The following is a 14,926-nucleotide window of genomic DNA, read 5'->3' as shown; positions in this document are numbered from 1 at the left end:
TAAACATGATATTAACATTTCCCCAGCTAATGAGTCAGATTCCCTCAAAAAAAAAAAAAAAAGGTCTATCAGTGTTTGACTCTACTAATTAAATAATCACATTATTAGTAGTATGAATGAACAGAAGAAAGAGGCTACCAGAAGCAGTAGAAGTCAACAGAGGCAATTTCAATGCTAGTTTAAATGCCTAAATACCAATCCATTGACTTGTGCACTGTAATACTTCCCTGTCCACTTAAACTCCCTTGCTTCAGCCTTCAAATTCATTTCTCATTCTCAGTTATATGCTTCTTTAGGCCATCCCTTACGTATATTCTTCTCCTTTCTCTTCTGAACAATGACGTCCTTTTTCAAATGCCCGCTCTGAAAACACTCACCTTCAGCAAAGCCCTTTCAACACTTTCTTCAAAGACACTTCTACGGTTCATAGCTTTCCAGTTATTTTACATATAAACAACTCCCAAAATATCTAAATGCATGTATACACAGACTCTGTGTGTATGTTTTTGAACTTTTTTTTTCTTGGAACTTGAATTGGACTGCAATCGCTTTAGGAGACTGCCTTCTGTGATGCTAGAGTATATTTAAGCACTTTGATGGCTCTTTATCTTCTTGAGAACTTAGGGAGCTCAGCGTCTTGCATAAGCAGATCAGCCAATGAAAGTACAAGGACGAATAATTTCTGGAAACTAATTATATGGATGATGTTGAACAGAAAAAAGGAAGAAGAATTCAATGTTCCCTCTTTGCAGCAGCATGTCAGCATTTTAAAATCCCAAGGGGACATCATTATTGTTTATCAAGCATTAAATTCACACTTAATTCTATGCAAAACAGGAGACAGTTCTTCCATCAAGACACTCACATTCTCAGGAATTAATACAGACAAAAAGTTCAAAAGATACACATGCAGTTAATCCTGGCAGATTGTCGCATCTTAGCTTAAAGATTTTTTCTCTACACTTTTCCTTCAGAATACCTACTCTATCAACAACAAGGTGAAATAATGTAATGTGGCAACAAGAATGGTATTTCTTACAAGATTTCACATTATGGAGTTCCACATGGTGCTTCTAACCATGTATCACCTGCTATGTCCACATTTTTCAAAGCTAGGAAAGAATTTCAAATACCTTGTTTCAGCTTTACTGAGCAACGCATCCCATCGACTATCCAGGAAACTCAACTGTTTCAAGATTTTCACTTTATCAGCAGGTTCTGCTGACTCTGCAATTTTCTCCCCTTCACGCTTGATTACCTCAACAGTAGGCTTGCGGTCATCCAGCAACCTCTGGAGAAGCTAAAGAGAAAGCAATCAGACACCAAGTTACTAAGAAACACTGTAATAGCACAAGTGCAATAAACAGAAGGAGCCAGTCTTCTTGAATGGCTGATAAAGCAAAGAAATATCAATGCTTATACTGTGCGGAAAGTAACAATAACATTAACCAAATAAGAGACCAAAGCCAACCAACTAAATGAAAAAACAGCCGAGATTCACCAAGCCCCCAACTCCAAAATGACCTACTTGGTTTCTGTGGGGTGAAGATGTGTGGCAACCCCTAAGAGTGAATATATAGGGGGAAAAGTTACAATTAACACCCATTGCAGGAGTCACACCATTTAAAGTATTCGATACATTTTGTAGGAACATTATTGCAATGAAAACCTTATTACTTCTTTTCTCCTACTTTCCAAATGGCCAAATACTGTGTTTTATCCCTTTTCTTTCTCTAATGGACCTTTAATATTTCTGTCCAGGTAGTGCTAATAATTTTAATCAGAGCCCAGATTGCACAGTGTCACACTCCTTCAAGTGTTCCTGAAAGATGTACTTCTCCCAACACTGGATAGACTCTAGAAAACAGAATGGATGGCTGTTTTAAAGATCTCAGTGCACCTGAATGTAATACAATGCACTTGAACAGACTTTATGCTGTGACAAAGACTGGGAATTCATTATCATTACTGAAGTGGAGAGAGAGATTCTGAACACATTTCACTTACTTTCTGTTCTTGTATTTGGGCCTTCACAACTTTAAATTCAGCAGATGGTGGCTTCTGATTAGCCACAAGGTCTTCTGTATCAATGAGCCAGCTAAGCAGAGATTCAAGGGCATCCTGAAATCTCCCACAGTGAAGGAGGGCTTCCTGCAATTGTGCAGCACGCTGGGCAACCTGAAGGAAAGTAGAGCATCTGACTGTACTTACCTATTTTCATATTTCTGTGAAATAAGCAGCCAAGATTTGTAGACCTGCTATTTTAATGCCTGGCAATTATCATCAATATATACTTTCATTTTCATAGCTACTCATTACAGCACTATGGCATTTAGCATTAATTTAGCATTAATGTTTTGGGATTATGGTCATCCAATGAGAAGAAGAGGTTGACTCCCTGTAAATTAGACGGCTCTAGCATTCCATTACAAGAGATATGCCTGTTTTGTATAGTTACACTATTATGACTTATGCTGATAAAATGTGTGTTTTAAATAGTTTTTATTTTCCTTGCGAAAAGACCAATCCTGGAATCCAAAGTAGCAGATCTTATTAAGGAACAATAATCCCATCATAGGGAAGAAGAGATAGGAAAGGAAAGGACAAATAGGTGCATCACAAGTCTTTGTTGTTCTGCTGCATCACCCCTTCTGGAAGACAGAGCTGATGAAAATGGGCACTGTTTCTGCCTCCCACTGTTACCATTTTCAACAGAGGAAAGAAAGAGTGAAGAGGAACTCCTTAAAAGCAGCTGACCACAAATGACAGCTCCCTTTCCCATCTGTGTGTCCCAGCTCCAACCTCATTCACTGGGTTATCAAACCTCTCCCTGCTCTGCTTAAGCAGAAAGGAACATATAGTCCTGGGGGAATCTTTCCTGAATAAAAAACAGGACATACATATATAAAGTTTGGCAAAACAGTATAAATGAGAGTAATATCTCTGGCAACTAGTGACAGAAATCTTATCCTTAAAATTACCAAAAAAGTTATTGTGTAAAATAACAAAATTCATACCCTTACTATTTAATTTCCTGTATTTTGAAAGATGGCAGTAAATAAATAATCAAAACGCAAAACAAGACAAAAGCAGAATAGCATACAAAATAATAACCTTCTTATTAAGAGTCTTCCATCGGGTGTTAACATCTTCAAGGTCATGTTCAAGGTTCTCTGTGTTGGTACCTTTAGCAGCACTTTGAATAAGGCTTTGACCTAACCAATTTACCTCCTGTTGTTTTACTTGCAGTGGTTCAATTTCTTCTTTCTGGAATACCTGCATTGGGGAAACCAAGACACATATGAATTACTGTATCTGCTAACATAAAAAGCATAAGAGACTCTGATGTTTACCTCACAGTATGCAACATAAAATGTTGAAAATTGATACCTACAAGAAAGGAAACCACACTTTGCGAGCAACTTTCAAAAATACATTAATAAATAGAATAGGCCTAATCTAAACAGATTAAATGGAATACACTATTGAGGGAAAATGATGTACATTTCTATGAGTAGTTTTAGAGAGGAAGGAGAGAGAGAGAGAGAGAACTTTAATAGAAAATCAGGAAGGTAAACTAGATTCCTTATGCAACGCTCAAAAGGATGAGAAAAGTCAAGAACAGTTTATAAACAGAAAAAAGAAAGAACTTCTAATCAACAAAAAGACCAGCAGAACACATTTATATCTGTTTAACTATCTATCTATAAAACCTACAAAAAATGGAGCAGAAGGAGCGTAAGTTGTCTACAGGTAAAACAACATTAAATTTTAGAGACAAAAAAACAAAAGCGCCAAGGGAGACAACAGAGCAATGTTTTGTCCTAATGTCCAAATTAGGACAAAAGCAAAGCTTTGAAGAAATGGCAAAGGAAGAGATATTTCAGAGCAGGTTTTAGGAAAATGGCAATGGTACCAAGTGAGGAGGGACTATCGATGCTGCTGTAACAGTATGGCAGTGAACACCCAAGAGAAGGGATATTCACTCTGAGGGATATTCCTGCAAAATGCCAGGGCTCTGACCATACCCAAACAGCAGTTTGAACAATTTTCTGTTTGCTTTGTTACACTCTTTCAGGTATTTAAGCTTTTCAGAGCCAGATTATTACCATTAGCAACAGCAATGTAAATCCACACTTGTATTCAACTGAATTAGCCTGAACTGACACCGGTGACAATGAGATCAGAAAATGGCCTGAAGCCTCTGAATTAATTACCCAGACCAGTGAAAAATAACCAATGAATAAACAATGCTAAAGAACGCTCAACTTTTGACCCTAAATCCTTTGGTTTCTATAGTGGCATTCAGTAACAGTTTTGGTGTACATTTTGTGTGTTCAAAGCAATCTTCCTCAGCATCCTGAAAAACAGGAATCACTTCAAACGTACCACTGACTCTCCTTTTTTGGCACCAAACATAGCATGGCAAATGATTTCTTTCAAAGAAGCAGACCTCAGGTGGCTGAGCACACTTCTGGGAGCTTGACAAGTCAATCTAGAGGCTAGAGCAAATATACTAAGCACACAGGAGAAAATAAATTAAACACCCCTAAGAGCCTTGCTAATACGGACAAGAAAACTCAAAACTGTTAAGAGTGCGGTTACATCAAAACTTGCAGAGTGCAACCAGCTGGCTGTTCCCAGAAAAGGGAAAATGCTTGCATTTTTCTTGACTTCAGGGTAGGGAGGAGGCAGAATAATCTTTTTACACAGAATCAATAACAAATTCTTCTTTTCTCTTCCATAAAGCCTCAACTTTTGAAAGCAAGGTCCTACCACAGGGAGGACTGATTTCCATAATCTGCCCTTTTTAAACACATGCATTCTTTGCAAAGAGAAGCTTAAAATAAATTACAATTATTGTTGAGGCTAAAGTTTACCAGAACAACTTAGCAACAAAGCCTGAAATAGCTCAGATTTCAACCGGAGTGGGAAGAAAAAAAATTACAGACCTGACAAACACCCTTTACTTATTACAAGGCTTCACATTTTACTTTCTTACCCCATCCACCACTCACAAAACACTGCAAGACCCTGTGCTTGTAAAATACTCCTGTAACTTCAGATCTACTTTCTGGCATGTAAATGCAAAAGGAGGTTTCCAGCACATGCGGTGAGTCTTTAATCTATGCACTTTGGAAACCACAACAAGCTGATACTGTTACTCATACGTTCATGAGTAAGACTGCTCAACCTGAATAAATGGGCTACAACTGCCCTTGAATGGCACTGCCTTTAACCACAGCGAGTGTGAAAACCAAACACTAGCATCAACGCACAGCGGAGGCGTTCCAAATCAAGAGTAACAGACACCATCTGGACAATAAATAACCAGGCACCAAATAGCTGGAAGTAATCATCCCTGTCGGAAATTGCCCCTAATTCATTTTCAAAAGTGGCCATCTCACCTACTTTGGACATCTTGTACATGCTATGCAAATGACACTGATTACCACATCTGCTGAGTGAATGAAATACAAAGTTTTTGTGACAATAACAAAACTGTAAAGAAAACTTTAAACAAGTACATTTAAGTCTGCTTTACAACATTTCACAGAATTTATCTCTGGAATTTATTATTTTTTAATTACCTTGTTAGACAACAGGCCATTGCAGACCGTATCCAAGGTTTCTATCTGGACACCAGTAGTCCAGATATTGCCTTCACTTCTCCCTGGGATAGCTTTTGGACAGTTAACAGTATTACCTAATTCAAGCTGCTGAACAGAAAATACCATTTCATTTGAGTCTGTATGTGCCATACTGGATTCCTCTGGATCAGAGAAAATCTCATATTTTGATAAATCTATGTCACTAGTATTTACAGCAACATTTGCGTAATAAATGTCTACGTGTTGAGGTGCCACATCCACATAATCCCCTTCTATTGTTGTGACTCGTGTTTTAATTTTTTCATCAACTTCATACAAACTTTCCACTTCCTTTTTGTCGAAGGAAATACTTTTTCCATCACCCCAAAGAGGATCTCCATGTGTCAGAGTTTTCTCTTTCAAGCTTTGTAAGTAAGAGTGCTTCCCCCCCATCTCTTCCTGCTCACTTTCGCTTTGCGGTGGACTGCTTTGTTCTGCTTTCCCCGGAGGGAAAATGTCATGCAAAGCCAAGCTGCAGCTTTCTCTGACAGGGCCACTGCCGCCCGCAAGCCGGGGGGTTTGCTCTTCTCTGCACAGAGCAGGGCAGAATGGTCTGAACTGCCCTGCTGCCTGCAGATCTTCTGCAGAAGACAAGCTTCTTATCTGCGTCTGCTCCCCTGCTAAGAGCGTATCTTGTTTTTCTTCCCTTTCGGTGGGAGGGCTGCACAAACCAGAATCATCCTCTTCGGAGGTGAGAGAACTCGTACCCCATTTGCATTTGCCTGATTTAGCGATATCCGATACATCGGGAGTTTCAACAAATGAGCATTCACTTTTATTTGCATAATCTGAGAAATTGGGTGGCACAAACATTCTCCATGACCGCCTGTGCTCTTTCTTTTCGGTGTGAGACTTTGCTTTGGGTAATCCAGCGGTCCGAATTATATCACTGTTCAGCTTGAGGGCATCAAAGATCATCTTTTCGTCTAACTTGTTAGCTTCCCGACTTCGGAGCTCAAAAACACTGGCCGAGGTGAGGGCGCCGTTGGAGCACAGCGTGCCAATGTCCAGCGTTCTGTGACTGTAGGGCAAAGTGCGGTCGCTGAAATGCCTCGAGGAGAGGCTGCCTTTGGACCCGGAGTCGATTTGTTCGTTCAGTCGCACTGTGTCGTAGATCGACCTTTGGGGAACGTAACAGTCTTCAATATTTAGATCTTCATCTTCTTCCCCTTTGCCTACACACGGAGGATTCTGACGTAAACAGTCCGGCCTGCTAAGCGGCTTCCCCATCTTGAAAGTGTTTACACAAACAGGCTACCCTGCCTCCACTTTCATAGCGCTAAGTGAAACATTTTCAAAATACTATCAGTCTGAAGAATTATAGGAAGCTTGCATTTAGCATAAGATGCATATATACAAAATATACATCATAAGTTATGAGGTGGTTAAGGTCATAATCAGTGCATCAGTGTAAATGCAGCTTCACCTGGATGTGAGGGTTGTTTCTTTTTTCCAAAATATAAAGTGCTTCAGTAAGAAAGGAACAGAAATCTTCCAATATCACAGAAAAACAAAGTACAACAAAACCCAACAGTGGCTCAAATACTTAAAGCCCTCCTGGGAACGTTCCGTTTCTTTTTGCAGGTCAGAATTTGTATCTTGAGTCTCCAGATTAAGGCTCCCAAATGAACGAGCATTACCGAGGGCAGCACATTATCTGCTGTAGGTGACAGATTAGCTGTAATCCATTTAAACAGTTTGCAGAATTCCATCTCCTTTATAAATAAAACATGGTGCAGAAGCTTAAAAAGACAGAGCCCACAGTGGATGTGTACAGTTCAGAGCAAGGCACAGAGAAAATCTTGGGGAAAAAATAAGTTAAATCCAGAAGAGTAAGAATAATAAAATAGTCCTTTACTTTTTTGGCAGTAGCTATAAATAACCTTGATCTGAAAAAGACCGTTTAGTCTCCTTGTGTACCAAGATTTTCTGTGGTGCATTCAGAAGTTCCATAGGAAAACATGCTTTTCTAGCAGCCAAGCCAATGCGGCCAAAATATCCTTTAAACAGACAATTAGAAAACAAAGTTTTTTAGACTGCTTTTCCAAATCCCATCCTGGAGAGTTGTTACCCTGTTTAAGGCAACTGCAGAGCAGAACAATTACAGCATTTTCCCCCTGAAGGCACAGTAGATTTACATTCAGCTTCAATTCAGCAAGTTCTAGCTATAAACTGAAGCTGGCAGACTGCGGTCACTGTTTCCTCTTCGCTTGGAAGTGCAGCTGCAGAGAAGGCAAAAAAAGGCAATCCCACCACGATCGCTGGCGTGTACCATCCAGTGAAGCCGATAACCTTTCCAGCTCTCCCTGGTTTCTTACGAACTGACAGGCGTCCTCGCAACGTGGAGCTTGAAGAAACGCCCTTTTCTATTCTCCAGGCAACATCTGCTACTGCCCCATTCGTTCGCAGAGTATTACTCTGCCGGCACGTTAGTAGGCGCACGACCTCTCCGCGCTCCCCCCGCTTATGCTTTCTGCCCGCCCATGACTTAACTGCTCGGTCACCTTTTCACTTTTGCCCCTCGCCCGAGCCGGGAGGCCGGCCGCGCGGCTGCGGTGGGAGGCGCCGCGGCGCCCGAGCAGCGCGGCCGCCGGTGACATCACGCCGGGCCCCGCGCATTCTTTCACCGCGGGGCAGCCGCCTCGGCAGGAGCGCGATGAAAGGCGGCCAATGAGCACGGATTGCCCAAACCGGCAGCGCGTGGCTTGCCTAGCTAAGGCGACACTGCTCAAGCCACAGCAATATTTTAAAGAGCCCAAAAGAGCACTGTTTCGCTTCATTATTTGAAAAGAAGCTAGAGCAACGTGCTGACAGAATGAACAGAAATCTTACTTTTCACAGAATTCTGGTGAAAATGCACACTGCTTTTAACGGTGGTCTGCATTTAATCATGCAGGCTGCTAAAGTCATCGCTTAAAGGAACGCTTCCAAACGAAAAGTTAAACCGAACGTTTGTGTGTGCATTATTACTAGGATTTTTTTTAATTCCTCAGTTTGTCTTTAATTAATTGTTTCAATACTTTTTATTGAACACTTTACTTAATTTGAAATGCACAGAGATACACACTCAATTCTAGTTTCATTTCTATTCATTTTCACTTTCTGGCTTTTAGACAATAGCTTACTGTAGCACTGTCTGACACGGCAGCCACTACACAAGGAGCATTATAGATCCAAACAACCCCCGCTCCCACAGTTTTTACTGAAAGAATAAAGATGATGTATGAAAAAAGTGAACATATATATATTTGGATGCTGAAAACCAGCATAACGGGACAAAGAATCAAGTTCTGGATTTTTAAACCTTTTAAATGCTGTTCAACATTTTGTGCCTTACTTCTAGCTAATAATTATGCAAGTGAAAGCTGGCAGACGCACAAATAATTCACCAGTAGTATGCAGGAAAGTGGTCGTCACCAAGCCACCACCTCGCCAGCATAAATCTTCATACCCTTATTGACCAGAGACCTGATGCTGCTTGTGATGGGAGGTATCAGTTTTAGTGACAGTTTAGACCTCAGTTTAAGGAAAGCATATGGCAGTGTTAAAACTTAACATAGGGTATTAACTGCAATCAGCTGGAGCTTTCTGAGTTAAGCAGGATACACTTTCCTCGAGAAATATGAACAACGCACGCCTTCTGTTTATTCCTTTATTTGACATACGATCAGCTATTATCAAAATATTAAAGTGACGTGAGACAAATTCTCTCTTCCTGCACTCACATATTTCTCTTGCTCCAGTGTGTATAGTTATTATTTGAAATAAGGCTTCCATACAATTACAACCATTATGTATTAAAATTAGGCCACAGAAATAGTCACCTCTGGTTTCTCTAATTGAGAATATAGACTGTAATTGAGAATATAGACTATAATGGTAAAGATGTGTAAGACAGTTTTTGAGGTCCAGTCATCTTCTCACCCAAAACAACCACAAGCAGATCTTCACTGAATTCAAAGGCTGCTGCACCATTTTATAAGGTTAGTATATAACTGAAATTGGTCTGTATTTTGGTTTTCCAATAGTAAAATGATTTTAGTAACATTATAAAAATATTTTATCATTTTTTATCAGATCCACTGAAGGCTTTTGTATGACACAGTCACTTTCTCAAGCAGTTCTTTAAAAAAAATTAAAACAATTCCTTTTTCTACGTTTGCTTTTTACTACGGATCCTAATTGTAGGAAATCCTGTGGAAGGTTAACATCTTATTACAGTGTTTGTAAATCAGTGCATGGGAAATCCTACACTTTTTGTTTCTTACTTGACATAAAGAGAAACCTCAAATTATTTTTTCAGCATGATCCACCTTCAAGGTGAAAATCAGAGGACACGCTCTACACAACTGACACAGGCCAATTAAAACCTTAGCTGAAGCTCACTGGCAGGAACAGTCAGGCTAGCTAAGAACTCCTGCAAGGCCCAACCAGAAGACAACCTCTTTAACAGCTAGGTCCAGCACCCCAAAAACAAAAGCCAAAGCCTAATGAACCATACGCTGATGAAAGCTGCAACAGTTCCATGTATTTTTTGCTAAGAAGAAAAGAACGTCTTTTAATGACGTTACAAAGAATTACGCAAAGGTTTCAAGAAATAAAATAATTCAGCTGCTGGGAGTTTTTGATTTCTCCCTTTCAAAGAGAACCTCACTGCAAATCCTTTTCCAGCTGCAAACATCCTAACATTATGTGGCTATCCAAAACAGGGGTTTTGGTTCAGTCTCTTCTGTAGGATTCTTTTTTGTTTTGCTTTTGAAGAAAGAAGGCAGAATCAGCTTAACTGAACAGAGCTAATTTACTGAAATTTCCTGTTAGCACACATCTATGTATGCACTGCATACAGACTTTTTTGGGGAAAAAAAGTCTAACAAAGATGAATTAATTAACAGAATGAATTCTGTGTGTTTCGTATTTATTGAGGCAAATTCTTCTTCTATTTATATTCTTCCAGGTGTACTTTGTGAAGTGACAGTCATGGTTCTACTTTCAGATGAACTCCATGGAGATTTTCATTTACAGAAAGCAATTTTTATATTTGCATTGTAAATAAATACAGTTTAATACTGACAGTAAGTACTTTCAACTTAACACTCTATAATGGCTGGAATAAGTGGATTACCAAGAACGAATATAAATAAAACAAGTATGTGTATATAAATAAAAATATAACGCAAAGCTTTTTTAATACTGCATTTTAATGTCAGATGCCAAAAAGACCCACAAAGCTCTACTCTTTGTACATAAAAATTGGTCAAACCACAAAAACCACAAAAAGCCGATCACACAAGATTCTTCCCTGAAGAAAGTGAAGATGTCATGTGAATAAATCTAGCTACCAAAGAAGAACTTCTCTGCTTTACTCTTGAGGTACAGAAGTTGACTGTGCTTGACCACAGAAGCAAAAGAAATAAAGTGCTAGACTGTGGTTTTGTGGCCACAGCCACATTTTGAGGTTGTGTGTGTGTGTGTGTGTGCGCGCATGCACACATGTGAGCACATGCTCCATCAGTGGTGCACGCCTTGTGGGAGCCAGTCTCTCTCGGGCTCGCTGCCTCAGGTGAGATAACTCCTTGGAAGGCTGAAGAGTACCAGGAGGGGAGAGACCTGTTGTAATTTTGCTGTCATACAGCCCAGCGGCCCTCACACCGAGTACTAGGAGAGTTATTGTTGATCCTGCTCTCTCCTCCTATCAATAACCCTTTGCTACCTGCCCTTACCACCTTAGGCTAATAAAACGTCCTATTTTGTGTCCTTCCTATTTTTCAAGTGCTTCCTACTCTACTTCTTTATTCCCGCATTTTCTCCTCACTTATTTCAACAACCCCTTCACTTCTTCATTTTTCACCTCCGGTTTAATGGCATTGCATGTTCACTCATAACCAATTGTGTGGCATAAAATAGTTGTTTCAAACAATACACATTTCTAAGCTTAAAATATCTAAAACAAACACGATCCTAGAGTATAATTCTGGATACAAACACACTGCTATTGCTGTTCTCCTTTTCCCCTCTTCAGGTTTTTTTTTGTTGTTGTTTTTTTCCTCTTTTTTGTCTTTTTAGCATACAAGCCCTTTGGTTACAAGGACACTATCCTCCTACAGGTCTGCGCTGACCAGCCAAGGATCTCACTCCAGAAAGACTCCTGAATTTTATAGTTGCTGTATTTCTTGTCCAGTGATCTTACCAAGCACAACACTGGGACAAAGCACAGAAGAGCACACCGGCTATACTGTTCTCTGGATTCTTCTACTGTATATTCATCAGGCTGCTTTCCCCTAAAAGCATTCTTCTTTATGGCCAAAAAATATCTGGTTTAAAAGACCTGAAGCTGCATCTAATGTTTGAAAACATAAGGAATGTGGTAAAATCAGAGATCACAAAGAGGCTTTAACTTAAATCCTGTACAGTCAGTCTAAGCAATAACAATCACAGCAGGATCTTTTGTTATTTTCAGATTTCCAAAGTATTTTACTAACCATACATAAAGAAAAGCCATTTGTTTCTATTTTAAATTGAGATAGACTTGTTAGGACAGACTGGCAAACAATTTTAATCCTCACAGTCTAACAGAAACTCTTCATCATGTAACTATTTGTTCAAGATTTTCGTCCCTATTTATGCATTCGGAAAGATCAACATAGCTTACAGAAGACCGAAACTCTCAGATGAAAGTTTTAGCGTTTAGTTTTCATTTCTAACGTCGTTTAGTCTAAACAAGCAAAATACACCCTCTGTTGGGCCTAGCATGTAATTACTTCTTTTCAGCAACGTGCCTTACCAAGTCATGTTATGAAAGCTTTTGAATCAATATTCGGTTGAAATGAAACCAAACCAACACAGAATATTCTGTGCTACTACACAGCCATTAGAATATTTATGATCTTTTTCTAACCCTGCTTATATCTGGGTGCAAATCATTCAAGTGAGCACTGGAATTTCTTTGATTGAAACCTAAAATATCTGCACTTCATTTCAACACCAAGCACAATTTATACACAGTATACCCAATTTCTACTCAGTACTACTGCAATGTGTTTTTCTGAACTGGATGAGAGCTGCTAACTGGCTTATCGAAAGCTATGCAGGGAAGCTGCAAAGTGCTTTTTGGATAATGATGCCACAAGAAACTTCCTCTGTAGAAAGCTGAATGTTTTACCTGAATCCTCCTTACTAGTATGTTTCTAGGTAAGGATGGGATTCAGCTGAGGTTAAGCCAGACAGTGTGTTAGAACAGAAAATAGAGAAAGGTAAGGTCCTAAACCTATACACACTGATGCCTATGGCCAGGTGCAAAAAATGAGACTATCCAGATAGGCAAAGGTGGAAAAAAATGAGACTATTCAGATGAGCAAAGTGAATGTGGGTTGGTATGTGACTACTGGAGTCTAAAACTCGAAGAACAGTTAAGAAGGAAGCTCATGTGATAGACAGACATCGGAATAGAGACAACAGGATTCTCAGAACGAGATAAGGTAGATGGGCTGCATAAGGAAACAAGATTATGAAGAAAGGTGAAAGAGGGAAGCGGGGCTTGGGAATTACAAACTGGGATGCAAAGAAATGAAAGTCTACCAAGCTGTAGCAAGAGAAAGTCTGGAGCAAGAGAAGATATTCCACTTGAAAAAAAAATAGCTAAAAGGCACAACCGAAAAGCTAAAAGGTACAACTGACTGCTGTGAAACAAGACTTCTCCATGGTCTGCATTTAATCAATCCTTTTCACAATGATTTTTAATTAAATTGCATTGTGTAAACATTTTACAGTAGTAAGAAAGAAATCCTCCTACCTTGAACGTATTCAGCTGCTGATTGATAGTTTCTGTTTCCATTCCAACAGGACCTTGTGACTCTTCGTGTTCTTCAGCTCTCCCAAGCAGGCTGGAAAACTCTTTCAGCTTATTGTAAAACTCCTCAACACGGCTAATAGTACCTTCCACTTGATCTTCCCTGGCTTTTGCTCTGTCAAGTAATTTGTTGCACTGTTTATTTAAAGCTTCCAAATCTCTTTTTATACCAACGAGGTCAGGAGAAGCTTCAGCTTCTGTGGCTAACATCATTTTGCAGTTTTTATTAGCATTTTCATTATTCATTATAAGGTCTTCCAGCTTTTTCAGGAAACGTTTTATATCCTCTCTCTGTGACTGCAGTACATCAAGGTCTCTCCCCACTGGAGCCATGCTGTCAAGCTCATCATCAAACTCTGCAAACTGAGAGAACATCTCTCGGATGCTGTTTTGGAAATGGCCAATTCCCTGAAGTTTCGTCTCCAAGAACAAGCACCTCTCTTCAACCTGCTGGTTCACTGCACTGTATTCTTGCTCCAAGGATTCAGCTTGGAGCAAAAGGTCAGAAACACCTGCTGAATCAGAAGCTTCTACCACCAGTTCTTGGGCAAGCTTTTTTGCTAAATTGACATGAGGCTTTAAAGCCTGTAAGGCTTTCTGCTGGGTCTGCATCACTGTCAGGTGTTTGTTACTGAATGACTGAGGTCCAAGCGCATCATGAGCTTCCAGATGCTCCTTGGCACTTTTAAGCTGTTTTTCAGTTTCCCTGGATGATTCCTGAAACTCTTTCAGCCTTTGTGCCATATTTTCCAAGCACTCTCTCTTCTTATGTAATTGTTCTGTGACCGTTTTCACTTTTTGATTAAGTGCCTTAGTCTCCTCTTTAACAACTTCTTTATCTGTTTGACTTGTGCTGAGCAAACTTTCAGCAGTATTATTTAACAGCTCCACCATGCCATGGTGTTTATCCAGGTCCTTCTGCCAGGCCTTCACCTGAACAATAGAATTCTCTATTTCAACAGGGTTTATGCCAACTTTTACTTCACACAGGTTGCTTTGACATTTCTCTATCCACGGCTGCAGACTTTCTACATGCTGCTTGTATTGGAGGGCTTTCTCCAGACAATCTGTTAATTTATCTTGCCTTTCTTTTACCTGCTTATTCATTTCATCCCAGTTACTTTTGAGAATGGCAATTTGGGACTGTAATGCTGCCTTGTCAGCTCCTTGAGTCTTCTGTAAGATACTTTCCCCTTCTGCAACAATTTTTTCATATGAACTAATCTGATCGGACAGGGTCTTCTTAAAATCCTTCTGTTCTTCAATTAGTGACTGCAAGGCATCAAGTCTGGCAGATATAGGACGAGCCTGGTTCAGCTCTTCTTTCTTTTTGTCTATCCAGGTCTGAAAGTCTTCAGACATTTGCTGGAACTGATGAGAAGTGGCATACGCTGACTGAAGCTGCTGAACATGGTTATCTACAAAGCAA

At 39.8% G+C, this 14,926-nt stretch overlaps 1 protein-coding gene across 1 annotated transcript in view; it reads right to left on the bottom strand.

Moving 5' to 3' along the window:
• DST (dystonin) overlaps positions 1-14,926 on the bottom strand; it is a 314,972-nt gene that overhangs the window by 65,465 nt on the left and 234,581 nt on the right. Inside the window, exons 64-67 of the mRNA XM_067294163.1 lie at positions 13,441-14,915; positions 3,115-3,276; positions 2,008-2,178; positions 1,134-1,300 (exon numbers count right to left, since the gene is read on the bottom strand). Of these exons, the coding sequence (XP_067150264.1) occupies positions 1,134-1,300; positions 2,008-2,178; positions 3,115-3,276; positions 13,441-14,915 (1,975 nt within the window). The remainder of the gene's footprint in view (positions 1-1,133; positions 1,301-2,007; positions 2,179-3,114; positions 3,277-13,440; positions 14,916-14,926) is intronic.

The sequence above is a fragment of the Apteryx mantelli genome, chromosome 3 (genome assembly GCF_036417845.1).
Source record: "Apteryx mantelli isolate bAptMan1 chromosome 3, bAptMan1.hap1, whole genome shotgun sequence".
Lineage (NCBI taxonomy): Eukaryota > Metazoa > Chordata > Aves > Apterygiformes > Apterygidae > Apteryx > Apteryx mantelli.
This window is presented reverse-complemented; position numbering and strand designations above follow the sequence as displayed.